The sequence below is a fragment of the Gordionus sp. m RMFG-2023 genome, chromosome 1 (assembly GCF_954871325.1).
Source record: "Gordionus sp. m RMFG-2023 chromosome 1, tfGorSpeb1-WG-v2, whole genome shotgun sequence".
Taxonomy (NCBI): domain Eukaryota; kingdom Metazoa; phylum Nematomorpha; class Gordioida; order Chordodea; family Parachordodidae; genus Gordionus; species Gordionus sp. m RMFG-2023.
In genome coordinates this window covers 87,938,325-87,966,271 of record NC_088775.1, presented here as the reverse complement: position 1 = coordinate 87,966,271, position 27,947 = coordinate 87,938,325, and the positions used below count along the sequence as shown (strand labels likewise).

Below are 27,947 nucleotides of genomic sequence, written 5' to 3'. Positions count from 1 at the left end.
TGTTTAGTACTACTTATAGTTATTGTTTTGGCACGTCGCCATTATTTGTGTTTTTCGCAAATAACTTTTTATTCTTAAATTCGGCTACAAAAATGATTCAAGCACTAACCTCTAGAAGGATATAAATTTCATCGTTAGTGCTTTCATAATTTTCTGGCCAAAATTTGACCTCTAAACATTTCTTTAACGTATTACAATTTTTTATAAAGACGGTTAACCAAATTAATTATGGAATTCAAATTTACTAATTGAGCAGTAAATAATGGCAAAACCGGATGTTTATTAATACTATAGTTTTTGTTTTGGCACGTCGCCATTATTTGTTTATTTTTGTTTTTTTCGCAAAAATCTTTTTATTCTTAAATTCGGCTACAAAAGTGATTGAACCACTAACCTCTACTAAGGAAGCCCTAAAGAAGTGTATAAATTTCATCGTTAGTGCTTTCATATTTTTCTGGCCATAATTTGACCTCTAAACATTTCTTTAGCGTATTACAATTTTTTATAAAGACGATTAACCAAATTAATAACGGAATTTAAATACACTAATTAAGCACTAAATAATGGCGAAAACCGGATGTTTAGTACTCCTATAGTTTTTGTTTTGGCACGTCGCCATTATTTGTTTATTTTTGTTTTTTTCGTGAATAACTTTTTATTCTTAAATTCGTCTACGGAACTGATTGAAGCACTAACCTCTACTAACGAAGCACTAAAGAATGATATAAGTTTCATCGTTAGTGCTTCTAAAAGTTCGGCCAACTTAAATCGTGATGTCATAATTTTTATTTAGCTAATAACTTTTTTTCCATATAGCGGTTAACTAAATTAATAATGGAATTTAAATACATTAATTAAGCACTAAATAATGGCGAAAACCGGATGTTAAGTACTACTCTAGTTTTTGTTTTGGCACGTCGCCAATATTTGTTTATTTTTGTTTTTTTCGTGAATAACTTTTTATTCATAAATTCGGCTACAAAATGGATTGAAGCACTAACCTCTACTAACGAAGCACTAAAGAATGATATAAGTTTCATCGTTAGTGCTTCCAATCGACTTTTAAGCGTGAAGTTGGCACAAATTTTTATTTTTGCCTATAACTTTTTTTCCTTAAGTTCGGCTACTATACGGATTGAAGCACTAACAAGCACTAACGAAGCACTAAAAAATGACATATGATTCATCATTAGTGCTTCCAATCGTTCGGCCAACTTCACGGAGCTTATCGAAGGCTCTAAAAAGAGCTTAATTCAATAATGAAAATGTACCTAAAAAGCAAGTATAATTGTGTTTAAAAATTTCCAATTGACGTTTTTGTTTAAGAAATAAGGATTCGCAATTTTCGTTTGTTTTAAAAAAATATATGTAGACTGTGAAAAATGGCCGTAAGTTGAAATGACTATTAACTGAAATATAAAGTTATTTAATTTTTAATATTTATTAATTTTTTTTATTTTACCCACAAGTAAGAGGGTTTGTATTAATTGATGAAGGAAAGGATGACAGCAGGTTGCATCCCAAATAATGGATATCTCATTGGACCAGGGGATGCAGGTTAAGCCGTTGGGTCTGAGGCCGTCTTGTAATGAGAGGTTGGTAGGTTCAAGGATGTTGGGTATTTTAGCTTTATTAAAAGCGTTATGTATGATTTTATTAATTTCTTTATTCCGGAGATGGCGTCCTTGGCTGCGGGTGCAGTTTAGACCGTGTCTGGCGTTAGGTTAAACGGATAGGCTGCATTGGAGGCAAGAGTGTGAATGTGTAAGCGAGCATCCAAGTCTAAAGCCTATAGTAACTCTCAATTGGTCATTGGTTAAGAGATTATCTAAGGTTTGGCTTGGAAGTGCTTCGAGCCATTCCCCGCCGTACTTATCTTTGTTTTGTAATAGTTGTATATCGCTGATTTCGGTAGGGTTAAGACTATTTTGTAATTTTTTTATTAGGGGTTCGGTGATACGTGTCGTATTTTTATTGCGTAATGCCAATCAACCGATATAAATAAGGTTGATTGGATTATAATTAAATTTAAATAACACGTGATGTTTTGATATATATTTTTTTAAAGCAAAATTGTAGAAAAACAAGATTATGAAAATTTTTATGTAAAATTTTTTTTTTTCGCGATTTATGATTAAAATTATTAAGTTTTTGTTGCGATTATTGAAATAAAGTATTAATTTTCCACGATTTTAGGAAATTATTAAGCTTTTGAGATTTTAAAGGATGGATTTGAAGGGTTGAAAGTAAGGTTTTTTTTAGTAGTGCTCGTGACGCAGATCTGAAGGTTTGGAGTTATTCGGTTTAAAAAGGTTAAACAAATAAATTTTATTTGATACATATTTTATTTTGTAAAAATTTTTGACAACGCAGTGAAGAAAGAAAGAAAGAAAGAAAGAAAGAAAGAAAGAAAGAAAGAAAGAAAGAAAGAAAGAAAGAAAGAAAGAAAGAAAGAAAGAAAGAAAGAAAGAAAGAAAGAAAGAAAGAAAGAAAGAAAGAAAGAAAGAAAGAAAGAAAGAAAGAAAGAAAGAAAGAAAGAAAGAAAGAAAGAAAGAAAGAAAGAAAGAAAGAAAGAAAGAAAGAAAGAAAGAAAGAAAGAAAGAAAGAAATGAGCCCGCATATATACGTATTTTATTGTGAATTTTTCTTTGGTAATAATACCCACGTATATTCTTATTTTCATATAAGCATTTAATTAATTTTTATTTATTGGGCTGGGATCTTAATTAAAAATTTATGAGCAAATGGTTTTTTTTTAGGCATGGTGGGGATCACAGTTTTGTTGATAATTTTCTTTTATAAGGATTTGGGTTATAAAGTTCTGTATAAGAACTTTAATGAATTGGATTTAGGTAGGCAGTTGATTACCATTGGGATATTGGCAATGATGTATGTATTAGTAATTATATTGAAATTTTTGATGAAAAGGTGTACCGCGGTACTGGCAGAAATGTATTGTAATTTAAAGAAGGACACTTTGGTGTCGGATGTTTATGTAAAGAATATAGCAGTCTTGGAAAGTAATCTATAGGATGTTTTAGACGAAATCAAGGCTGGGAATGGTGTGGAGAGGTCGGGTAAGATCCTCAAGGAGGTAAGGGAGATGGAAATCATCAAGTCGTTGATGAGAGGGAGCAAAAATCCAGTGAAGTGCCATACATGTGGCCAAAATGATAATAATAAAGGAAATTACTACAGGAAAAATAATGGCTTGTCAGGGAGAAAAAAATTTGGTGAAATAATCATTTGTAATCGTTGTGGTTTGGAGGGGGCACAAGAGAGATACCTACGTGGTCCCAGAACAGAGGTTTAAAGAGGGATTTCCGTTAAAAAGATCTGAAGTAGGAAATGCGAATGTAAAAATGGTCAGTGTGGACAGGTCTCGTATTTTAAGTGTCAAAGGCCGGAACATGTGGCCATGAACTGTATTGAAATGTCTCAAAATTTGCATTTGATTGCAGAGTTAATCATATAGGAGTCGGGACCCTGAGAAATCGTAAAAATTTTTATAACCAAACATATGATAATGTAAATTGTGATATTGGTAGGAATAAAATGAAAAGGGGTAGTCATCCTCTTAATCCCCATGGAAGGGAGGTTAATCGGTTCAAGTGAGAACAATATCCGAGTAATATTGTCCGTTATTCTTTTAGAAGGGATTTCATGAATTTTAGTTGGGAAAAATGTCCCAGAGATCTTGGCAAAAGAAACATAGTTGTCAGTAAAAGACCTCTAAATTCCGAGTTGAATTTAGCGGATAATGTGGATTCTAATGAAATTGTTATTTCAGATAAAATAAACACTGGCCCTCCGATTAAAACATATGATATTTTAATGACGGAGAGATTAAATGGACAATGTATGTGTCCAAGGGTTAATTTGAAAATTGACCAAAGGATTAGAGATGTTGTTCAACACAGGAGCGAGCATTTCTTTAATGTCTCAAGAAAACTTTTAGGCCAAAGGGTATTATTGAAAATGAGGATATGTGTATGAGGCAATTTGATGGGTCGGAAGTTGCCTTTTTGGGAAAGGTCAAATTGGGGGTGAATCTTAACGGTGTAACCTCTTTTTTGGATTTATGGGTGGTGAAGGAAAATGTGAAAACCATCATGAGTTAGGATTGGATTACTAAACTTGGCCCTCTTAATAATTATTGGAATGTTTTTACTATAAGTAGTAATGAAATAAATGATGTTGAACGGAAAGAAATTTCGGATAACCCCGATAATAAAATTGGTGGAATTTAGGAGGAAGTAATGAGTAGATCCGGCAAGTCGATTAACGTTGAGATCAATGAGGACCAAATTTGACCATGCTATTAGTTAGACAATATGGTATCATTTTTGAAGAAAGATTGGGATGTTTAAACGATTATCAAGTTGATAGAGAAAGTTTTTCACCGATTTTTTCGACTTGTCGGCGGGTTTCTTTTGAATGGAGGAAGGAGATCGACGAGGAATTAGATCGATGGTGGATGATGGCATCATTATTCCGGTGGAATATAGCGAGTGGACCACCCCGTTGGTTCCGGTTAAAAAATCAAATGGTAAATTGAGCATCTGCGCTGATTTCAGGGTAACATTAAATCGAAGGGTAGTGGAGATTAAATATCCGTTGCCTCGGATTGAGGAAATTTTGGCTCGGAGTAGAAATATTTTTCAAATGTTGATTTTTCGTCAGCGTATCTACAATTACCTTTGAGGGAGGAAATTCGTAAATTATTGACCATAACGACTCCTAAGGGGTTATTTGCTTTTTGTAGATTACCATTTGGTTTGAGTGTGTCTGCCCCTATTTTTCAACGTACCATGGCGTCAGTTTTCCAAGGATTGGATTATATGGACTATGTGCTAATTACCGGGGTGACGCCTAAGCAGCATAACCAACGTCTGGAGGAAGTTTTTAGGAGAATTCGTGACAAGGGCTTGAGAGCCAGTAAGGAGAAAAGCGTTCTGGGCGTAACGGAGGTAGAATATTTGGGTCATCGAATAAATGGGATAGAGGTGAAACCATTGGATAAGAATTTGAAGAATATATCGAATATGAAGCAGCCCAATAGTAGGGCTGAGGTGCAATCTTTTTTGGGTATGGTGAATTACTATCATCGTTTTTTAGAGGATTTTGCGAAGGTAGCTGCGCCGTTATATGATTTATTAAAGAATGGAAGTCATTTTGAGTGGACAGGTGAACAAAATTTTAAAGGGAAAAATTGAAAAAGAACCGATTTTGGTGTGTTTCAGCAATGATTTGGAAATAATTATGGCGTTGGATGCCTGGAATAAAGGGGTTAGTAATGCGTTATTACATTTAATAGAGGGCTTTCGAACAGGAGGCCTTATCGGTCATTTTTGGTTTAACCAAGTATAGGGAATATCTGATTGGGAAAAAATTTGTGATTTATACCGATCATAAGCGATTCACTTATTTAGGAAAGATAACAGGGAGTTGATGATGTCTCCCCGGTTACAACGTTGGTTGTTGTTGATGGGCAGCCTTAACGTGGAAATTAGATATCGTCGAGGTAAAGAAAATTGTTTGCCTGATATTTTGTCCCGATTAGAGTCGGATGAGGAAAGTTGTAAATTGGATCAAAATAAGGTCAGGGATAATAAGAAAGCCTTGGTTTGTTCGCTTTCGCATATGCTCAAAGGGGGTCCTACTAATTGGGAAGACCTTAATATTCAATACTTTGAAAGATAAAGAACTGAGTCAGGTAAAATTATTTTTAACGGGAAAAAAACCGTGGGGAATAATGGTAAAAGTTTTAAAAAAATTGAAAATGAATTGTCCGTGGTGGATGATTGTTTAGTGAGAGGAAATAGAGCTGTAATTCCTTGTAAATTACGTGGTAAAATTGTTAATTTATTACATGCTGGACATCAGGGACGGGATAAAATGAAATCTTGGGCTTATGAATATGTATGGTGGCCTGTTATAGGCAATGATATTGAAAGGATTACCAGGAAATGCGTTCCTTGTAATACATGTGCACCTATGCCCCGTAAAGAGGTAGGTCAAGTTTGGCCCCGATCAAAAAAACCGTGGGAGCGTCTCCCCATCGATTTTTTTGATCTTAATAAAAAGTTTTATTTTTTAATGGTAGATTCGTATTCAAAATGGGTAGAATATTCAAAGGTTCATGGTTATACCACTAAAATAGTTATTAGGAAATTACGAGAATTATATGCCCGATTCTGTTTGCCAGACACAATAATGTCTGATGGGGGTCGAGACTTCGTAAGGGAAGAGTTTAAACAGTTTTGTGCTGAGTCACAGACTCATCATATTCTTACGCCGCTATATCATCCCAGCTCGAATGGACAAGCTGAGAGGATGGTAGCCGTTGTGAAGAATTGGATAAGGAAATCGGGAAATTATAAGGATGGAGGGTACCTAGCTCAGTTGTATTATCTTAACTCTCGAAATCGAGAGGGGATGACATCTATAGAATTGTTTCTTGGTCGGTAAACTATGGTTCCATTGGATTTTTTGAAAGTAAAGAACAAGGGGAATGGAGTCCGACAAGACCCTTTAAGTCCGGTGTAGGGAAAAAGGTGTGGACCCGCCTATGAGATGGGAGTGGCAAGAAGTGGGCCAAGGGCGAAGTTAAATTTGGTACAGCTGGAAATGGGAGGCACTGTGATGAGACACAATGACCATATAAAGCCCAGGGATTAACCGGGGCGAAGGTTTAATGCCAAGGTTATATATAATTTTGGAAGAAAGATTGGGGCGTTAACCGATTATCAAGTCGATGAAAAATTTAAAGAGGGTTGTTCCCTCTTATTTGATTATTTGTATTTGAAAATAAGAAACATCAATTCGAGGAATTGACAGAACTTGTACATTTATGGGAAGGTACGGTTTGTGATTTGAAACCTCAGAGTAAAGATAATTTTAACAGTCAATTGAATTCACCCGTTAAAGGTTTACAAGATCTGCAAAAGTACAAGGCAGATAGTTATGGCATTCAAATACCTTTGATTACGTATATTGATAAAGGTATAACTCTGTAGATATACACCAGGGATTATATGGATTAATGTTTATTTAAAAAGGCAAGAACGTTAATTGGGTTTAGCCGATAAAAGTTGTGTTAAACATTTTTGATTCTTTCTCTTTTTATTATATCCTTGTGGTATGTTAGGATCTTGGTCAAGCCGCAAGAAGAAAAGAAGAATGAAGGAGATATTTTTGAAATGTGGGATGGTACCATGTTTTATTATTTTTTTTTGCCTTTTTCCTTCCTCTTTAAATTATATTTTTAATATTCCCTGTTTGTTTTTTTTATCCTTGCCAAGCCGCAAGAGGAGACGAAAAAACGGAAGAGTTGGTAAAAGATTTCTGCTAGATTTCGACCATGCACATGTTTTATGTATTAAAAAGAATAAAAGGGAAAGTAACGAAGACTTCATATTTATTCATTAAAAATATTTCATACTTATTCAATAAAAATGTATAAAGTTATAAATAATAATTATCATAAACTATCGAGCTTCCATATATTCTTCACCCCAAAAGACATCTAAAGAAAGCTCCCATTGTTCCCTCACCAACCCACGTGATGATCACGTCCTTTTTTTCCACCAAGGAAAACTTAATTCCCCTATCAGAAAATAACTGGCATTTGATGTATTATGTTAAATTTATTTCTTCTTTTTTTTAACAGCTACAACAGAAAGTTTTTATACAGTCTCCTGGTTAAGGTTGCGGTTCTTATTTTTTTTTTAAATTAATTTATTAAATTCTAAAAAACAAAAAAAAAATAAACAAATAATAATTTCGTTTATTTTAAAGTTGTATCATTATAAATTGTATTTGATAAATTTTAAAAGAGAAAATACGAATTATCGTTTATTTTTTTTAATTATGCTATCAATTGTAACACCGCCCGATGGAGACTACGTCCAAATTGATGGGTATGGGAGAATTTTATCTACAAGTTACGTTAATTCGCAAAAACAACGGAATGTTGTTGGGAAAGATACTGCGAACGAAAATCAACCTCCGTTCCAGGGAGCAAGGAAAAAACGATGTTACAACTGCCAGGCAGATGGGCATGCGTCACCAGTGTTCGATGTCTCCGAAGGGACCCCTAGTACCTATGGGAGACATGTCCAACAACTCAATGGGTAGACGCTAATCGAACTCACAAAAGGAAAGCTCGCGACGGTGGGGTGAATCAACCGACATTATCCGCAAACTGGGTGCCGGGTATCAACAATATTCTGGAGCCTCCGTTGTCATTGCCGATTCGCGATACAAGTGAAACTCAAAGGAATGTGTCCAGGGCACCGGAGGTTGAATTTATTGCAGCAAACAGTGGCTACTATAGAAACCATCGCTCACAATCCCGCCGCGACCCTTTTCTTTGGGAACGTGAATGATGGGGACTCTGGGAAAATCCCATGTCTGCGTAAGAAACTTCGCACACATGAATGTTAGTTTAAATTAGTATAATATAGTTTTTTTGTTTGTTGATAAATTATAGCATTTAGCAATGATAAATATTATTTTTTTGGTAGGCATGCCATTGGCCCATAAAGGGGTGGTATGTCGTATTTTTATATATATTAACAATTAGAATTAAGTAATGCCATTCAACCGATATAAACAAGGTTGATTGGATAATGATTAAATTTATTTAACATGTAATGGGTTTGTATTTTTTTTGTGAATAAAATTGAAAAGAACTTGATTATTAAATTCTTTACGGGATTATTAAATTCTTTAGAAATTATTAAATTTTTTATGAATTGTATCATTTTCTTTTATGAATTGTGAAATCCTATTTTTTAAAATATATTATAATTGTTGTTTAGAAATTAAATTAAAAAACTAATAAAATTAAGGTTTTTGTGATACAATTTGCAGATTTAAGTTAGTGCAGATTAAGAGTAAAGGGTTGATAAGTAAGGGGTTTTTTACTAGTGTTTTTAAACGGCTCGTTTTGAGCCGATTTTTCAAAACGGCTAACTCAATATTTTAGGCAGAAAAATATTGTCTAAGCCTCGAGATTTCGATAATATATGTCTAAACCTTTGTTCCTGCTATGAGCAAAATCTTCAGGCTTGCGTAATATATTTCTGAATGTAATATTGAATTAGCCGTTTTTAAAAATCGGCTCAAAACGAGCCGTTAAATTTACAACAACACTTTGTAATTTTCAATTTTCTTCATTTATAATTTCCCAATAAAAAAAATTGATAATTTTTAAAACAGAATAATCAATCGAAATTAAAAATAATCAAAAAAATAAATTATTGATTTACATTCTATTTTTTAAAAAAAAAACATTTTTCTCCCTCTTTAATTTAATATCTGCTACAAATATAATTCGAAATATAATACAAATAAATAAAGGAGTATTTATAGCCGAGCGATATAAATGTTTTATTATGTGGTTAGCCGAGCGAGCCACATTTCCTAGCCGAGCGATAAATAGACCCACCGGAACAGAGATGATGAAAATTAGCAAGGAATTGCGAGCAAGAATGGGTAACCTTGAATTCATAGTGGCGCGATTGCGATCGCGATTTAACAGCTGATTGATTTTTAAAATCTGTTTATGAGATCAATTTTTATTTATTAATATTAATTTTATCTTCAATTCAAATTTTAATAATAATCTAAGAAATAATGATTTTAATAAAGAATAATTGAACTCATAAACAGATTTTAAAAATCAATCAGCTGTTAAATCGCGATCGCAATCGCTCCACTATGAATTCAAGGTAAAGAAGCGATTGGAGTGGTAATGCGAAGAAATAGGGAAGGTTTGGGTATGTGGAACGTAAGACAAAAGATGACTGGATAAAGAATGGCACCTTGATGCAAGTAGTAGGATCAAAAGCTAGAGGAAGTCCCAAGATGACATGAATAAAAGTGATAGCGGCGGATATGATAAAAATGATCTTACAACTACTAATGCTCAGGACGGAAAAATGGAAAAGAAAAATCAGAGGGATAACTGGCCAACCTGGAAATCGCAATTAAACTTTGTATTTGTAAAAATGAAACGTGAATTTGATTTTATTAATTGTGAGACTCGAGATCAGGGTTGCCAGGCCTACACCCATCAGCGGGAGACTCCCGCAATTTTTTAGTTTACACGCAGACATCTCACTTCCGTAAACTGCCGCAATTGGGCTAACGCAAAAATCTACATTAATTTTTAAATCTCCCATACAATTTTTTTTTCTAGCATTTTAACATTTTTAATATATAAATAATAATTTTGAGAAACAGTAATTGATTATTTTTATATTTTTAAAATAAATTTTAAATGTTTGTTCAAAAAACATGTCTAGTTCGTAAATTTCTTATCCAATAATAAATCGAAATCCTTCAGACATATTTTATCATTTTCATATGTGTTTGTACATTATAGGGCTAGGCGCTTAATTATCACGTTTAAATTCTTTTTATAAATAAAGTAACTCCAAGTCAAAGAAGTAGAAATTAAATTAAGTATAAAATATTAACTATTTTGAAATTATAAAACATTATCGACTTTGTTAATATTAATATAAAGTAATTATAAGAATTGATAGAGGGATAACTAAGGCAAAATCCCTGCCGAAGGCCCGCGAAAAATATTTTTTAGCAATTTTTATATTTAATCCGCAGAATACCAAACCGCTATTTGAAAATTTTGACCTGGCAACTTTGCTCATGATGAGATCTATTCTATTAAGTTGAAGAATTATGTATTAATATTATTTTTATTATTGTTAATCATTTATATTTACCGTATGAAAATGTTAGAATGTTCCTAAAATTGGTTATTATAAATTTTCTCGATTTTTGGGAAAAGAAAAACTTGAAACGTTACTGTTGCAAATGTTGAATTAAAGAGAAAAATAATAAATGTTTATTTATTTTCAAGATGTGCAATCGGATTATTATTCTTTTGATAATATGTTTTTATTGAAAAAAATAATATTTTTATTCAGTGTGTGATTTTTTATGAAATGAGTCGGAGATTTTATGAAATGAATTATATATTGGAATTTGAATTATTTGATATTCATTGCTATTATTATTTTTATTGATTGTAAAAAATATAAAGGATATCGATTTTTATGATTATACTATTGGAATTTATTAGATGAAAAATAAAGTGTAGTTCTTGTAGTTTAAAATTTATCGTATCAGAGTTAAAAAGTTACTTGCGTACAAAATTAAATAAAGGCTAATGTTGTAATAATTAGAATGTTATTACTTGAGTTTTCATTTAATTCAATAGTTGTTTATATAAATTTGAATAGTTACGGAAAATAGTTTTTTTTTTATTTTAGAGTTCATGTAAAATTTGAATATGAATATGACGAGATTATATGAATTTTATTAGCATAAATATAGAGGAAAAAAAATGTAATGAAGAAGAAATTTTTATAAATTTTAGTTGACTTTAATTTTTACTTTGCTTTTTAATTTTTGTTACTTTTTCCTTTTATGTTAATTTATAATTTATTAAATTACAATTAATATTATTCAATAAATTAATTAGTATTTTATTTTATTTGTATTCTCTAAATTCACATATCTAACAGCTAAAAAAATAATTCCAATTTTTCTAAGATGAACTAAGGTAAAGATAATTATCAGATTTGTCGTAGATATAAATATCTAGAGGTACAACTTGTAAAAATAATATTAAATATAAAGTACAATAGTTTCTAAAAAAAGGTGAAAACTAAATATATGAATATATATCACAAGTTTTGTTTCCGACTGAAGTTCGTGTATCTCGCGAAAAATGTAACGAGGTATTTGTTGATGGTAATAATGAAAGTAATAAATGCAACCCACCCCCCTTTCCGTGATTTGAAAGAGTTTCAAATATTGAATCATTATGACGGATTTGAGTGCAAGTCTTATGATAAAACATATTTCCAGTTTAATGATGAATAAAACGTTAACAAGGCCTCCTCTGAGTCAGTTGATTCTTCTCCATATTATTAAGAAGTGGCTGACAAGTGACAAGTCATAGGTCTGAAACGATAACCAATTAAGGAAACGTGCAGTTAATATTATTAAAAATATTTTAAAAAATTGGTTATGGAGAATATTGTGGTTTTTTTAACCTTTATTTGATCTATTCCAATTTTTGCACTAGATTATAATGATATAATTAATTAATATCTAATTATGAAATGCATTCTAAAAATTCCCTCATTTTTCGCAGTATATACTTATTTTGCAATATATTTCAATATTTATATAACTCTTAGCTATTTTATAGGTTAATGATAGTCACTACCTTAAGATAATACTTATCAACATTCATTTGGATAGACACTACCAAATTTATTTATAATATATAATTGAAAAATCTGATTTTTGGAAGCCTCTGCTGCCTAGAATCCCAGCAATTATCATGTTTTTTTTTCTTAATCTAATTTGGTAATTCCATCCTTGGGGGGGGGGGGGGGGGGTATATTGGAGGCCGGACTCGACCACGTGATTCCGTTATAATATATATTAAATAATAAGAGACTTATTACTATTTAATAAATTTTGGTCGGTATATGGTTGGTATTTAGAAAATTGATATACGTTGACTTGGTGGTGACTATCATTAACCTATTTTATATAATATCTATATAATGTATTTTATATGAAGCTTCGATATAAACCATTTTTAAAAAAAAAATTTTCAGAAAAAATTCTCAAATTCTTGGAAAAACAAAATTTCGCCTCTATTTTTTTAGCATTATTTAATTATTATCTATATATCTTAGGGAGTTCTTATTCATGAATTCTTATCCTCGTATAAGGTGGAGTATAGTTGTGAATTTTTAGAGATTACAGGGAGAAGTTGGCGTATAGTTGTGAATTTTTAGAGATTACAGGGAGAAGTTGGCGTATCTTATGACATGGGGAGTAAAATAAAATATTAGAAACAATGTAAAAAAAATATTAATCAACCTTTAAAATTACTTCAAGTTAACTATTTATGGCCAGATTGTAAATTAATCATAATTATTTATAAAATCTATTCCCATTATTATAAACAATTGGTAAATAAAGGTAGTCGTTAAGAAATAATCAAATTATTATTTTTTTTAATTGACACTTTATATGTAGCAATAACCGGAAGAGAAATGCAAAAATTCTCTTATGGATATAAAAAATCCGGTTGATATGACACAACTGAATAATTTCTTCTAATTTAGTTCCTGGTATAGTCGTTAGGAGCTTAGCCGATTTTTTTAGTTCTTAATGGTGTCTTATTCAAAAATGTGGCTCATTTCTGACAAGTTCTAAGTGTTCTTACTTCTAATAATTAAGAATATAATACTTGAATGTTCTTTATTTCTTTGATTCTGAAAAGAAAATACTATTCAGAATTCTGATTTTGAAAAAAAGGAACATATTTCATTAATAGAGGTATAAATGGCCCGATTAAGATTAGCCAAAAAAAATATTATGCAAAGCTGGAAATCTTACTCATATGTGGCAGAAAGGTCTGGACATCTATTTGCCAAATCTTGAGGCTTACATAATATTATAATGGCTAAAATCTTAATCTGGCCATTTTTAGAAATAGACCAGAATCGAATCGTTTAACATCATTAATTAGGGGGTTTCAGTTTTGAGCGTAAACTTAATTACTTCATTTATTTATTTTAAAAGAAAAAGTTAAACAATTATAAGCTATATAAGCCAACAATGACTCTAAGTGACAAAAATATTTTCTTTGATATTATATATTTTGAAATATAAAAAAATTATTGTATATAAAGGTGGTATCATATATAAAAAAACATCATTTTATCTTGAAAGTATGAGATTATGAGTAAGGCCGCATTTATAGTAAACGCGTTTTGTAATAACGTTAAATAACACAACGCTTGAAGATAACGCGCTTTCTATAAACGCAGCGTAAGTTACAAATTTTCTCGCGAAGCAGTATAGTTACTAAAATGTATATTTATATATCACTCCGCCGTTATAAGTATCTTCCAAAAGTGGGTGATTAAAAAAAACTATAAATTATAGTCACATTAATATGAATATGACATTCTTAATATAATACTGACTTGACTAACATATCAAGATTAAAAAATTTTAATGTATACACATATAAAAATCTCCTTTTTATACAAGGCATTTAAAATAAGTTATATAAAAAAAATATTTTAAATTCTCTAGCTAAGAGGATTTACTAGGAGCCAAAATAAATATTTTTTTTTGACTTACGGTTATACACAATAGTATTTGATTGACATATAAATATTGTATGAAACGAATGCCATTTTAAATAAAAATGACAGTTATTTTTTTTTAGATACGTGAAAATGTTATAAATCGATACATATTAAATACGATTTTACTAAATAACTTTAAAAAAAGATACAATTTTCACGATTACGTTTGTAAACAATAAAATTTTTGAAGTAAAAAAAAAATTCTTATTACAAATATAAATATTTAAAAAAATATATATATTAATTTTAAATAAGCTATTTATGAAAAAAAATATTAATGATATAATAGTTAAACAGTGTATTGTTATACGGCTCGATTTGAGCCGATTTTATTCAGAAAAATATTATGCAAGCCTAAAGATTTTGCTTAGTTGACACAAAGGTTTGGACATCTATTAACGAAATCTCGAGGCTTCTTAGACAATATTTTTTCTGGATAAAATATTGTGTTAGCCGTTTTTTTAAATAGGCTCAAATTGAGCCGTTTAACAAAAAGTTTAACATAGATATAGTATTTGGAGATTTTTGGTTATTGAAAAAAAAAATTAATTTATTTTTTCAAAAATACAAAAAAAAATAATAAAATGCAAAAAAAAATTTAATACAAAAAGACAAGAAATTATCAAATTTTAAAAAAAAATCACGAATTTTTTTGCTTTTTTGTATTCATATTTTATTTTTCGATATTTTTTTTGAAATATATTATAATATTTTTTGGGAATTTAAGAATTCTTGATTTATATGTTTTTGTTTCGTTGTTTCAAAAAAAAAAATTTTATTTTAAAAAACATATTGTAATCGCGATCACAATTTAGATTTCGAAGCTATTTTAATATTTTTATAACAATCAGTACAAAAGAATCTTCTTATCAACACATTTCCGACATATGGGACACTCATTCATTCTATCTCCGCACATCTGGCAGGTACCATGACCGCAAAGAAAAATCATATTTTTGAATCTATCCAAACAAACAGGACACATTGTCTAAAAAAAAAATTTTTTTGACCATTTATAATTTTTTAAAAAAAATTAGTGAAATATTATGGTTAAACATCCATAAGGTAATCCATGTTTATTTTAGTCAGAATAGTCAATATTATAACACTAACCTTAAGAATAAGTGAAGGGAAATAATCAGTGGTGTCAATATTCTTTACAATTATCAGGGGGAAGGCAAATAAAATTTTCAGCGGGGCTCTTTAAATTTTTCAGAAGCCCTGAGACCCTGTGCGCTCTCCCTTCCCCCTCCACCAATGACGCTACTGATGATAATAAAGTATGGCAAATGGTTGAGTTTAAACATATGTTTTTTTTTATTAACTTGTTCTTTGATGTCCCTCAATTGTTGCTGCAACTTTTGGACGTCCTTATAATTACTGATGTTTTCGTTGAGGCAATTGCCCTTGAGATTCTTCTTAGAACCTTGTTCACGGTTACCGCTCTCATTCTTGAGATCGTCATCATCATCGCGGTTATTCGAGCTGGTCGAAGGCAGCAGGTTATCTAAATCAAGATTAGAATTCTTGCGACAATCGTTATCCTGGTAAAGGAGGGAGGATTTGAGATTGTTCGATTTCACGTCTTTTTCGATCGTTTCCACGATTGGCACGGCTTGCCTTATAGTCGCTCTGCATTTGACGCATTTTTTGACGAGAACTGAACAACCTGAAAAAAAATTAAATTAACATTTTTTTATTTTTACATTGGTTGGAATGGAGGATGGCAAATTCTCTCATTCCCCCCCCTATGCCATTGTCTTACTTTGACAAACGCACACGTGACCGCAATCCTTGAATAGGACGGAAGCCTTTTTCTCGGAACAAACCAGGCATTCGATGGCCTCTTTGCCGTTATTTTCGTCGGAAGTCGCCATCACAAAATTGTTGACGGCGTTGACCATATTTTTGTTGTGCTCGTTGTTATTAATTTTGGGGCGGGAAAATCGGTTGCTAGGATATTTATCGAGAAGGAGCACCGAGGAAGAAGATGAAGGTTTGTAAGGAGATTCTTGTTTTGCCGCCATAACATTATTATTGTTCGCGATTTGTGGTCGCAGATTGAGTAACTTGGTTGCCTCTAATTTATGCGTTGCTGGAGTGGAACCGAAGGATGGCTTTGAGTAATTGATAAAATGAAGAAGAGATTTTTTTTTCTTGTTAAAATTATTGTAAATAGTAAATAATAGTTTCGCATAAAAAATGAATGCATTATGATCAACCATCATCACTTAAACAATTTTAGTCTTTTATATAAAAAAAAATGAATAAAAAATACACATGATAGGGGGCTGGATGATTGAATAAGTTAGAATATTGGATGATTACCTCCCATTTTTATATTTGAAGAAGGAACACCGTAACTCATTTCTATAGAGCACTATGAATTTGTGTTAAAATGTTTTGAGAAAAGTTTTATATAATCTAAAATATTTATTTTACAATGTAATAGTATCCACATCCCCCACACAAAAAAAAATCTTACCTTCAGCCTCATAGTGGCGAGGGAGTGGCAATGTCTTTTGGCGGATAATGGAGGTCTAAAAGGTTCCCTGTGGTCTGGGTCTAGAATAGGATCACAGCCTACTCGACGGGATGTAAAAACCACCTAAAGGGGTTGATGTCAGGAAGGGCATCCGATTGTAAAAACCTAGCTTCATAATCTCCTAATGATTAAATCAGAGGGAAAACTGGCCAACCTGGGTAAACCTGGAAATCGCCAATAAACGGAGAAGAAGTATAAGAAGTGTGCACATATGGATCTTATTTTATAAGAGTTTAAAATGCTATTCAAAATAAAATACTTTTTTTTCTAAATGAATATTTTTTTTTTGATAATGCTTAAGGATTTTGATCAAATTTTACTTAAAATTTTAACAACAAAAATTTTTTTATAAGTTATCTCTTTTATAAGAAAATTTTTTGCACAAAAAAATCTTTCATAATGAAATCCCAAATTTTATAAAAAATAATATCTTGATCTTAAAAAAAACAAAAAAATTTAGCTCTAAATTTTGGGCGTTCAAACTGTTTTAAAACATAAAAAGTATGATGTATAATTAACATATACCTGCTCAAAATTAATCTCATTATCAATATGATCATCACTAGTGTTACTATCGCATTCGTAGGCTAAACTATTTCCGGGATTATTTAAATCGTTGTCGGAACTGGTTATAGACGGGTCTTTATCGTTTCTACAATTTGAATAATAAAAAAATACATTTTTTTATAGAAGTAAAAAGCGAATAAACGATAAAATAATTCCTTCCTTTTTTTTCTAACTAAATAATTTAAAGATTTTTTTAATTTTGTCGGGTAAAGTATTAATCTATTTTTTTCAAATAAATCTAAGTATTTAAGTCAGAGGTAAACTATGATCAATATCCGTTGTCCTGCGGTTCGTCTTATTTTTGAAAATTATTTCTGTTTACACAAGTTTAATCAGGTTTTGATCTTAGATCACCCGATTTTGCTTTTTTCTAAACCTGTCTCTTTTTTATTTTGTTTAGAGAAGTTATATAAGATGGCTAAACAGATAACAGATTTCCATTTAGGAACAAGATAAACCAAGACACGGCCGAATAGTTTTATTGTTTCGATGAAAAGTTGTGAAAGATTACTTGGCAGACATGAATTAAACATATTTATCAAATAAATAAATATAAATCGAACCTTTCTTTCACGTACATCCTGTAAAAGTTTTTGAGCGCCTTGGTCAAGTTAGGATCTGGGCAAAGGTCTAGAGGGGTTTGGCCTTTCTTATTCTTGATATCCAGACATAAGGCCCCAGCCAGGCCACCCTTGCTTACCAAATAACAGGCTATGGCCGCGCTGCTCTTTTTAATGTTCAGGAGATTGGAGCCATTGCCGTTGCAGGAGGAATATTGAGGAGCCGATCCTGGAATATTCAAGGTGTTGCGGGAATTTTCATTGCTGATGGAGGGATTGGGATTAATGGGGACAGTGTCGGAACCGTTCGCTGGGGATGAGGGGTTCGCTAAATTAGCTCGGTTGAGGGGGATATTAGAAATCGAGTTTTGGTTGATGTTTAGGCCGACGCCTATTAATAACTAATAAGTCGTGAGTGAAGGATGGAAAAAAAGATTATATTGGATTAAAAGATTGGTACTCGTGAAAATAAATCATACCCCCCAGCAATTAATAAAAAATCTCCTCTCACTCATGAATCATTTAATAAAGAAAGTATTACATTACAGAATAAATCAAAATATAATATTCCTTACATATTTATTTGCCTTTAAATGTTTAAGTAAATTCCATAAAATACTCTAATCGTGTTCTAACAAACGTCCAAACATAAACGTACAAGTTGCAATGACATAATGAATGAAAGAAATGAAACTTTTCCGATATCCTGGAGTTCTCTCAAATGTTTTAGCTGAGCCAGGGTATGATGCCTCACGGCTTCGTGAAGCGCCGTGTCCCCATCTTTATCCTGAGCCTCCACGGCGCAGCAAATTTTACTCGTATCCGCGTTGCTAGACACGTCGTCATATTTCCCATTTACTTCCAAATTTTTCCCGATATTCGTATGATCTTCTCGGTTATAATAGGCATTAGAGGAGTGGGATGAAGTTAGATCGACGTGCGCCTTAACCCGAGGTGTTAGGAGCCGCTTAACGGCCCCGAAGTGTTGTCTCTCCACGGCCAAATGAAGAGCGGTTTGCAAGTTCGCGTTACGGGCATTGGGGTCAGCTTTACCCTGGGTTTTGTTATAGTTAAAAGAATTATAAATGTTTGATTTGCGTGTCGTGTACTCTATAATAATACTAATCAACATAAGTTCGTCTATTTAGAAGAAATACTGATAACATTTTTTTTAAATGTGACTATATAAACCTAAAATATTTTTCTAGTTTAAAATTAACCCATTTATCTAAATCAATCCTTTTTTCTTCTTCGTTACTGATTCTCCAATTTTTAATAGTTAAATAAAATTCCGTTGTTTAATGAAGCATAAAACGCGCTAAGAAAAATTACAAGCACGTGATGTTATAGTTCCGGCATCAAGCCTATCTTTTCAGGTGCAGCCTAATCTGAGACAAAATGTCCGGCAGATCTGATCCCACCATTTTTCCATAGGTCCGCGTCCGATCCTAAATCTTATTCCTAGTACTATCCGTAAATCAAAGTTAAAAGCAAAATATCGGGCCGAGGAAAATTATAGGAGAGTCAAAGAAAATTATAAACTCTAACAGCAAATTTCGGTGACGAGTCCGACACGAACGAAGATTCTAGAATCAAAGCCAGGTTTGGAGAGTTTGACAGATTCAAGTTCGGTGGGACCGAACAGGAACGAGCATAGCTGTCATCACTAGCTTTTATTTTCAAAATTATCTTTTTTTATAAATATTCACTAAAAAAAGTCAAGAGACTCTTCAAACTTTTCAGGGAGCTCGAGCCCCTACGCCCCCTCTCCAATGACGTCACTGGCTCTGGATCTAACTTCAAGGTCAAAAATAGGAATTTTAGTAACCTTTTAAGGTATATGTTATACTTTCCTTTTTTTAATTTTCAAACCTGATCTAGTAATAGATCCAAAACCTCCACGTGATTATTGAGAGCTGCCAAATGAAGAGCCGTGTAACCGTCGTCTTTTTTTTCGTCGATAACCCATGTTTTGTCAACCAGCTTGTTTAGGATTATCTTTACGGCGCTAAAATGATGTATGGAAAATAAATTTATAGGGGTATCAGTGTTATAGTCCTAAAATCAACTGAGGCACGTCATTACTCTAAAAAAAAGTAGGGGGAGGAGGCTACGATTAAAATGGTCAAAAAAATGAATCAAATTTTTATTTTTTCTAGGAATTTGAGGCAATTTTTTTAAAAAAAATAATTTATAATTTATATCGAAGCATTTCATATAAAATACATTATACGAAAGAGCTATTGTTTTATAAAAAATAAATTAAAATATATTTCAAAAATCGTATTTAAAAAAATGAGGTAATTTTTTTAGAATGCTGTAAAAAGGATTTTTATAAAAGTTAAGTTGGTTCCTTGGGAAGGAGGCTTCAAGCTGATGTATTCGATTTGTGCATCTGTATGGTAAATAGAAAGCCTTTATCTGAGATAAAAAAAAACCTTCCCTCGGATCATCAGTATTTTAGGGTTATGCGTGAACCAGGTTTTTTGAAGAGGAATAAAGCTTATGCCAAATGTAGCTAATGTAGAGGAGATTATAGGCATAAAAATAGTAAGTATTTCCAAATATTTATTCATTTTAGACAGATCTTTGAGATCAAAGATATTTGTGTTAAGATTTGTGTGGGGGGGGGGGGCTAAGGGATCAATACAGGGATAGTCCCAAATTAAGAATTGATCCCTCTTCTAAGGAATTTGGATTATGCCCTCCGAACGTTTTCCATCAGATGTGAAGAGACTGAGAGGTTTTAGGATCGATGGAATCTGAGCAGATTTAAGGACACGTTGAATAATAGCATTCATGCAGAAATCAGAATAGATTTTTTTTAAAAAAGAGGTAACGAATCTTGTTCAATCTTTTTAATAATTCGGACGCTGGTTATCGTTGACTTGTCAGCCATTTTTAAATATGGAGAAGAATTCTACTGAATGAGAGAATGCCGGTTAAAGTTTATCATCATTACTGGATATATGATTTATCATAATGAAAGCAAATTCGTCATAATGATAATTCACAAGGTGAAAGCCGCGCTCACATTCAGAGCGGTACTATAAGGAATTGTGTTAATACAATTTAGAAACTCTTTCAAATCACGGGAACATTTATTATTTTCATTATTATCATCAATATATTATTCCCTCATCCCATTTATTGTGAGATTCATATCAACTTCAGTCGGAAACAAAGTCGTTTAATTTTCTATAATTTCCCCATAATTAGTGAGTGTCTGCTGGCCAGTTATGCTTTTTCGTAAATATTCCATATCAGATAAGATAGCCATCTTTTAATTAATAGAATTATTGGAATTAGCATCCATTAATCTATTTTAGCATATTGTCTATTAAAGGCAGTAATTAATTGAATTGTATTGATACCAAAAAGTGTCAACTGTTTTTCTTCAATATTACTCCGTATTTTAATTTTTTTTAAATATACCAGGGCCGGGCTGGGCCTGGAAATATTTATTTTAAATATCCGGGTCGGGCTTTATACTTTAAAACCAAATATTTGAAATCGCCATTATTAGCTATAGAAATCAAAAATAAATATAATATATTTTAAAAAAATCCTGGCCGGACCATGCAAGTGGTACCTCTGCAGGTCTCTGATATTACTAATCCAAATTTATATTTCTATAACTTCATGATCTATTTTCATATGTTCACATTTAGAAATATTAAACAAACATTCATTTAGAAATTACAAGAGAGATTTAGAACGTACTAGGATATCCTTAAATGATTTTTAAAAAAGAATCACCCTTAAAGACAGATTGTAAAATTTAAATAGAACATCATACATCAAGCTGAAATCTAAATAAGAATTCACCACTTCCTAATTGGTTGGACAGCCCGTTAGATTTTGCATTGTTGATAGAATTAGCTAAATTTTTGAAATACGTATAGAGAGCCTCATAGTTATTTCAAACTGCCTTAACTAACAGTGCGAAAACGGCTAAACACCGATCGACCCTTCCAATCTTCGGCAACTGAATGCCCAATTCAGATGCTATTTGAACCAAAGCCTTTTGATTTTTTCTAGACTGGCTATATAAACTATCTCAATGAGGGCTTCGAAGTGATTAACGCCTGTAACACTTCATCAAATGGCTCTTCCAAATTTACCTATAAATCGTTCTAAGGATACACTAAATCCTGATATTGAAAAATTATATATTTCGCAAAATTTCATTCAGAGGATATATAAGTATATCTGAGGGCCTATTAATACCAGAATTTAAATCTTGGTATGAAATATTAATTTTAAGTAGATAATCCTCCAAGAAATGCAATTAAATCATTGTTTACTTTAAAAATATATTTTGGAGGTATTTTTTCCAAAATATATTAAAATTACTATATACTTTGGCAACAATAAAATGAGGATCCTTTCTTCATTACGGAGAATAAAACACTATCTTAAAATCGATTGCATGGACTCTAATTTACTTAATATACATTGAGATTATTCGTCCAAAAATATTTTGTATTTTCTAATATTTATTTGTAATTCGAAACTGTCATTTTGTTGTTTTAAGCGATTCGATTTAAGCCGATTTTTAAAAACGACTAACTCAATATTTTACCCAAAAAAAAATGTCGCCTAAATCTCGAGATTATGTTAATAAATGAAAAAAATTATTCCCACCCCTTTTCCTTGTAGAAAATTCATGGCTACGCGCCTGGGTTGCGTGAGTGCAAAAGGACTGTTTTATTTATAAATAATACAATAATTATTGTTAAATATCAAAACACCGTCAACTAAGTAATGATACTATCAATTCATTTATTGGAGAGTTAAGTAAATCAAAGAATCTCCTTTTCATAGGATCCTACTATCAATAGGTTAGCATACAGCAGATCCCAAGTGAAAGCATTAGAGGTTTACTTAAACGAAGGTTTAGAAATTAGCGACCTAAAACAATGAGAGATTCTTTGAGTTTATCTGGAAATCCGTATCTCCGAATGTGTGCCAATATCCCGCAGTTATAAACACAAAAAGTAGTTGTAACACAATTTTAATTTAGCTGCGGCGAAAACAATGGATATTTTAGCATAAGTTAGGACGATCATTAGTTATATATTTTAAATAATTAATATTTAAATTTTGTTCACATAATACTGAAAGTTTTTTTGAGTGTTGGTCATTATTTTTAAAAATGAGATGGGGTCGAATATTGATGAAAGTCGTAGTGTTATTTAAAAGCCCGATTCATAACCAATAACTATATGTAAGCCTATTCGCACATAGCTAGCATAAATGCTTGGGCATCTATTTGCCAAATCTCAGTGCATACATACTTAATCGGGCCGTTTTAAAAATCGACCCAAATAGGGCTTTTTAACAACACTAGCAAAGTAGGGTAATATTTTTTAAAAAATTGACTACACAATATTACTTATTTTCAATTTAGATATTTATATATTTTTTTTAGAATATTAATAATTCATTTAGAATATGATGGGAACCAATTTAACTCAATATGGTCTCAATTTTTAAGTGGGTATGGTTTTAAATTTGTTGCGCAAGTCAACAAAGGTAGGAATTACCCTCATCCTTAAAGTTCTTGATCAATCTCATATTCGGTCTGATTTTTTTTTAAAAAAACTAAATTCTCCCTAAAGAGTCCTGGATAATTTCGCGCAACTCATATAAGCTTCTCTCTCTTTTTTACCACGGACTTCTAGATAAAATGTATTTATTTCGCGGCCCTTCGACAATCAGATCTAAACGTTGAGAAAATTCGTAGTTGCATAACAGCCAACATGTTTTTAAAAAAAAATCCCTTATTTATTCAAAATTAAATATTATATCTTCGTAAAAAAAAAATAACGTTATAAATATGGGATTTTCTTCTTTTTTTTTTATTTAAGAAAGCTCAAGCTTGGTAAAAAAAAAAGAACAGATGAAGTATTATTAAAGTTTTTTTTTCTTGCTCCTCCGTTTTTCCACCCTTTTATTATATTTTACGTAAACAAAAATAGTAATTTTTTATTAAGAATAATATAATAAATCTCTATCCTAACTCTAACCATGGCAATGGCAATTTTAAAATATTTACTATTAAAAAAAAATTCAAGATTACGAAAAAAAAAATTCAGTATTTGGTTTGTGTATAATAGCTATGCTATGGTTAAAGAGAAAAAAACAAATACTTACGGTATAAAATAAAGAGCTTAAGCAATAGCACACAATAAGCAGTAATAATAATAAAGTTGCAAAAAAAAAGCACACACGTTAAATTATAGGAATTGTAGAAAAAATTTCCCCCATCCCATAAATAACCATATACATAATTATTTATTTTATTTTTTATATTATATATGTTAAATAATTATCCTATAAATTATAACATATTTTTTTTTAAAAGACCGAAAAAAGGCATTCTTTTAAGCAAAAAAAAACAAACAAATGTTATTTATCTTCTTATATGTATATAAAAAAAAACAAAATGTGTTTTTTATTTAATATTAGTTTTTTTAAAAATATTTAAAAATTTCACAGAAAAAAAATCCTATCTTTTCTTTATTTAAAAATATAAATCAAAAAAAAGAAGGGGGGGGTGTTATAATTTTATTTTTTTTATTATATTAAAGTAATGTAATGTTTATAAATTCTTTTTAAAACAATATCGAAAAACTTTGGAAAGTTAGTAAACTTGGAAATTCTTTATGGGAAAAATGGACTCATTGCAATTGAAGAAAATTTATAACAAAGTATGTTATTTTTTTAAAAAAATAATTTGTTTTTTATTAAATCCCAAATTTGTTCTATTTTTGTCTTTTCATTCATGGCGCCACAAGCTTATATTTTTTTATAAAATTTCTTTTTCGGAATAAGTTATTTTGAAATGAAAAATTATTAATTCGGAATAAAAATAATGACAAAAATTATAAACAATTTTAAGGTAATATTTTTTTTTAACCCGTTTTATTTTTTTAATTTTTATATAAAGAAAGAAAGAAAACGGAAATTTGTCCCAATTATTTTAAAAATTGTTTTATTTTTAAAGATAAAACTCGGAAGTGAAAAATTCTGCCATTCTATCACGTGATCCACGGCTGAGCGTTAAGAACACCTATAAGAAAAAAAAGATGTATCTCTCAAGATTCAATACTTCTTTGCAGCCTCATATGATTTTAAAAAAAATACTTATGGAATGTAAAGAAGTATGTAGTCTTGGAGAAAAAAATCTGTTACTAAACGCCAATTTAGATTTAGAAACATCGATCAAACGACTCGGCGATATTCCTGGAAAGCTATAATTCTCAATCAGGGGGAAAAAAAGTAAACGATTTTTAATAAGGTTTTGCCTATTTTTTTTGACTATTTTCATCGGGTAAAAAAAATTGTGTTTAGCGTATCGTCGTTCTCTTGCGATTAAACGCCTTTATATCACATGATTAGATAAAGATTTATTATTCCGATTTCCTATATTTAAACAAAAATATAATTATCATTTTTTTTTTTGAAAGAAAAATAAAAACATGTGTTAAATCCATCGCCTATTTAAAAAATAAAATAACAACTGAATATTAAAAAAAAACTGCTGGTAACAATCTTTTCTAAAAAAATATTAGGGAAGCGAAAGAGTGAAATGAAAAAAAGATATTCTTACTTTAAAATCGATACGCAAACAAAAGTTATTTAATCGAAAAATCTTCAAAATTCAATTTCGCGAATAAATTTAAAAACTTAACTTTTAATATAATACAATGTTTCGAAAAGATATTTCTTAAATTAGAAATCTTTCTTTTTCACTTGATCTTTGTATTTTTTTATTATTTTTCCAAGTAACAGCAGCGCACACTGTTTTCCGTTATCAAAAATAAAATGTTATTTTTTTTAATATTTTTTTATTGTGTAATATAATCTATTAGATTTCTTTCTTTCGCAAAAAACAAAAAAAAAAGGAAATATGTTTAAAGCAAAAAAGAAGAGAAGAAAAAAAAATGGGGGGAGGGGGGCACCATATGCGTCTTGGGGTTTTCCGTGATTGGTGGAATTCTCGTTACAATTTGAACTTCCAAACTTTTGTTAAAAAATTTAGCAAATCTAAAGGACTATACTAACCAGCTTGGAATATAATTGAAGATGTGAAGTCTCATTAGTATTGTTAGCTCAATTTTTTATTCAGAAAAATATTACGCACAAACGTATTTTCCTTATTAACGAATAATTTAAACTTATAAAAATGGCTACAAATTTAAATAAAAAGCTTTATTTAAAAGATGCCAGATATAGCATCTGGGCATAAAATAAATGCCCCAAAGAATAAGAAGAAACGGATATATGGGGACGAATGCAAGAATTAAATGTCCGCGAGATCTGATTTGTCTTTTTAAGGTTTAAAATATTTTACCCTCCCCCCCCCCTATATTTGATAAAATTATAAACAGTTTAACCGAACGGTAAAGAGTTTATATGCGAAATATCAATCCGTTAAATAATATCCAGCGTCAAATTACGACCTGAATTGCCTCTATTTGTAACTATTTTTTAAAAAAAAGGATTTAATAGTCGAGCTTAGTTAAAATACTGATATTATCCGTATAAGTCAAGGGCTGGAGAATCTATGAAATTAATGTATAATCTCCATAATCAAGAAGTAAACTCATCTTAATGTTAATTTTATTTTTTCTATCAACTTTCATATCATCTTAATGTTATAGAAACTAAGGAGACTATACCCCTAATGTTAAATTTTCGATCTATCCATCCGGCCGACCCCCAAAATCGGGTCAAAGTTCAAATCGAATTTAGGGCGAAATTTGACCCCAGAAAATAAAAAAAATTTTTTGCATCAGCCAGATTCGAACCTGTTTCCCGCAATAAAGACGCGCAACTGCATACACCAACATCTCTTTTTTTTGCCTATGAATATATTTTAGAGATATCAATTTACGCGAGTAAATTATGAAAAACTTTGTATCCGACAAGATAAATTGGAGTCATTTTTATTGATGTCCATTGAAAGAGAATTGTCAGCGCAAATTGGGCTAGAAGAAATTCTTGTTTATTCGCGCTAATTTAGAAGTTAAAGGGAGATTTTAGTGACCTTAACCGGGTCAAAATTATATTGCATTCGTTTTAATTCATTTATTTAAATTGTATATGTTGAGAAACTATTTACAATATGCTTGATCAAGGATTACAACAGTGGATTCGTCTCTTAATCACATGACCTGTCAGATTTTGACGGGTTATTAATAAAAAGGATTAGTTTTTATTAAACTCTACCCCAAATCTCTTAAACCTTTAAATAACCCCAACCTAAAATCTCTCTAACCTTTAATCCTACTCTTTATTTTCGCTTGTTTGATTCTAAATATATTTCGTCCAGTTAAAAAAAACTTTTAATTGAATATTCCTTATCTCTGATTTTACTTATGCAAATTCTCTTGACAACATATGTCATTTTATAGGTATAATACGCAATGTATGGTTTTATGTTGCACCGAACCGTTGCTAATAAATTTAGGCGAACAGGAGAAAAAATAAATTCGGCAACTCTTTTTTTAAAAAAACCCCTAATTTACCTAAACCCTAAAGCGAATTAACTGCTCGTTTGCAAGGACCTCAATATGTATGTATAATTTTATGTGTGATGATGATGATGAGTTAGTGTCATATTTTAACGAGAAAAATATTGCCTAAGCCTCTAGATTTTGCTAATAGATGTTCGAATTTTTATATACTATCTATGTATGATAAAAAAAAATTTAAGCTTTAACCTTTTTTTTAAAAAAAATCGAGTAGTTAAACAACACTGGATGTGTAAACATACCTTGCGTCCAAAGATGATTTAAAGTTTTATTTTTTTTAATCTTAGTGAGGCAATAAATTATTAATGTATATATCCTTGGCTTCTTTTTGCTCGATTTTTAAAAACGTGCAAAACCCTATATTTTAAAGCCAAAAAAAAAAAATTACACGTGCCTGGAGATTTTTGCTCCGAAGAAGATAAGTGAAAGGTTTGAAGTTGAATATCTATCTATTAACAGAGGCTTGTGTTGGCTAAAAAATATTGGGTGCTGTTTAAACAACACTATTGGA

The 27,947-nt window shown here is 30.8% G+C and overlaps 1 protein-coding gene across 1 annotated transcript in view; it reads right to left on the bottom strand.

The window, feature by feature from the left end:
• Positions 1-14,937: 14,937 nt before the first annotated feature.
• LOC135922451 (E3 ubiquitin-protein ligase mib1-like) overlaps positions 14,938-27,947 on the bottom strand; it is a 41,947-nt gene continuing 28,937 nt past the window's right edge. The window contains 7 exon segments of the mRNA XM_065456823.1: positions 14,938-15,207; positions 15,545-15,888; positions 15,985-16,336; positions 17,290-17,416; positions 17,895-18,292; positions 18,586-18,945; positions 19,764-19,899. Coding sequence (XP_065312895.1) covers positions 15,067-15,207; positions 15,545-15,888; positions 15,985-16,336; positions 17,290-17,416; positions 17,895-18,292; positions 18,586-18,945; positions 19,764-19,899 — 1,858 coding nt within the window. The 3' untranslated portion in view covers positions 14,938-15,066.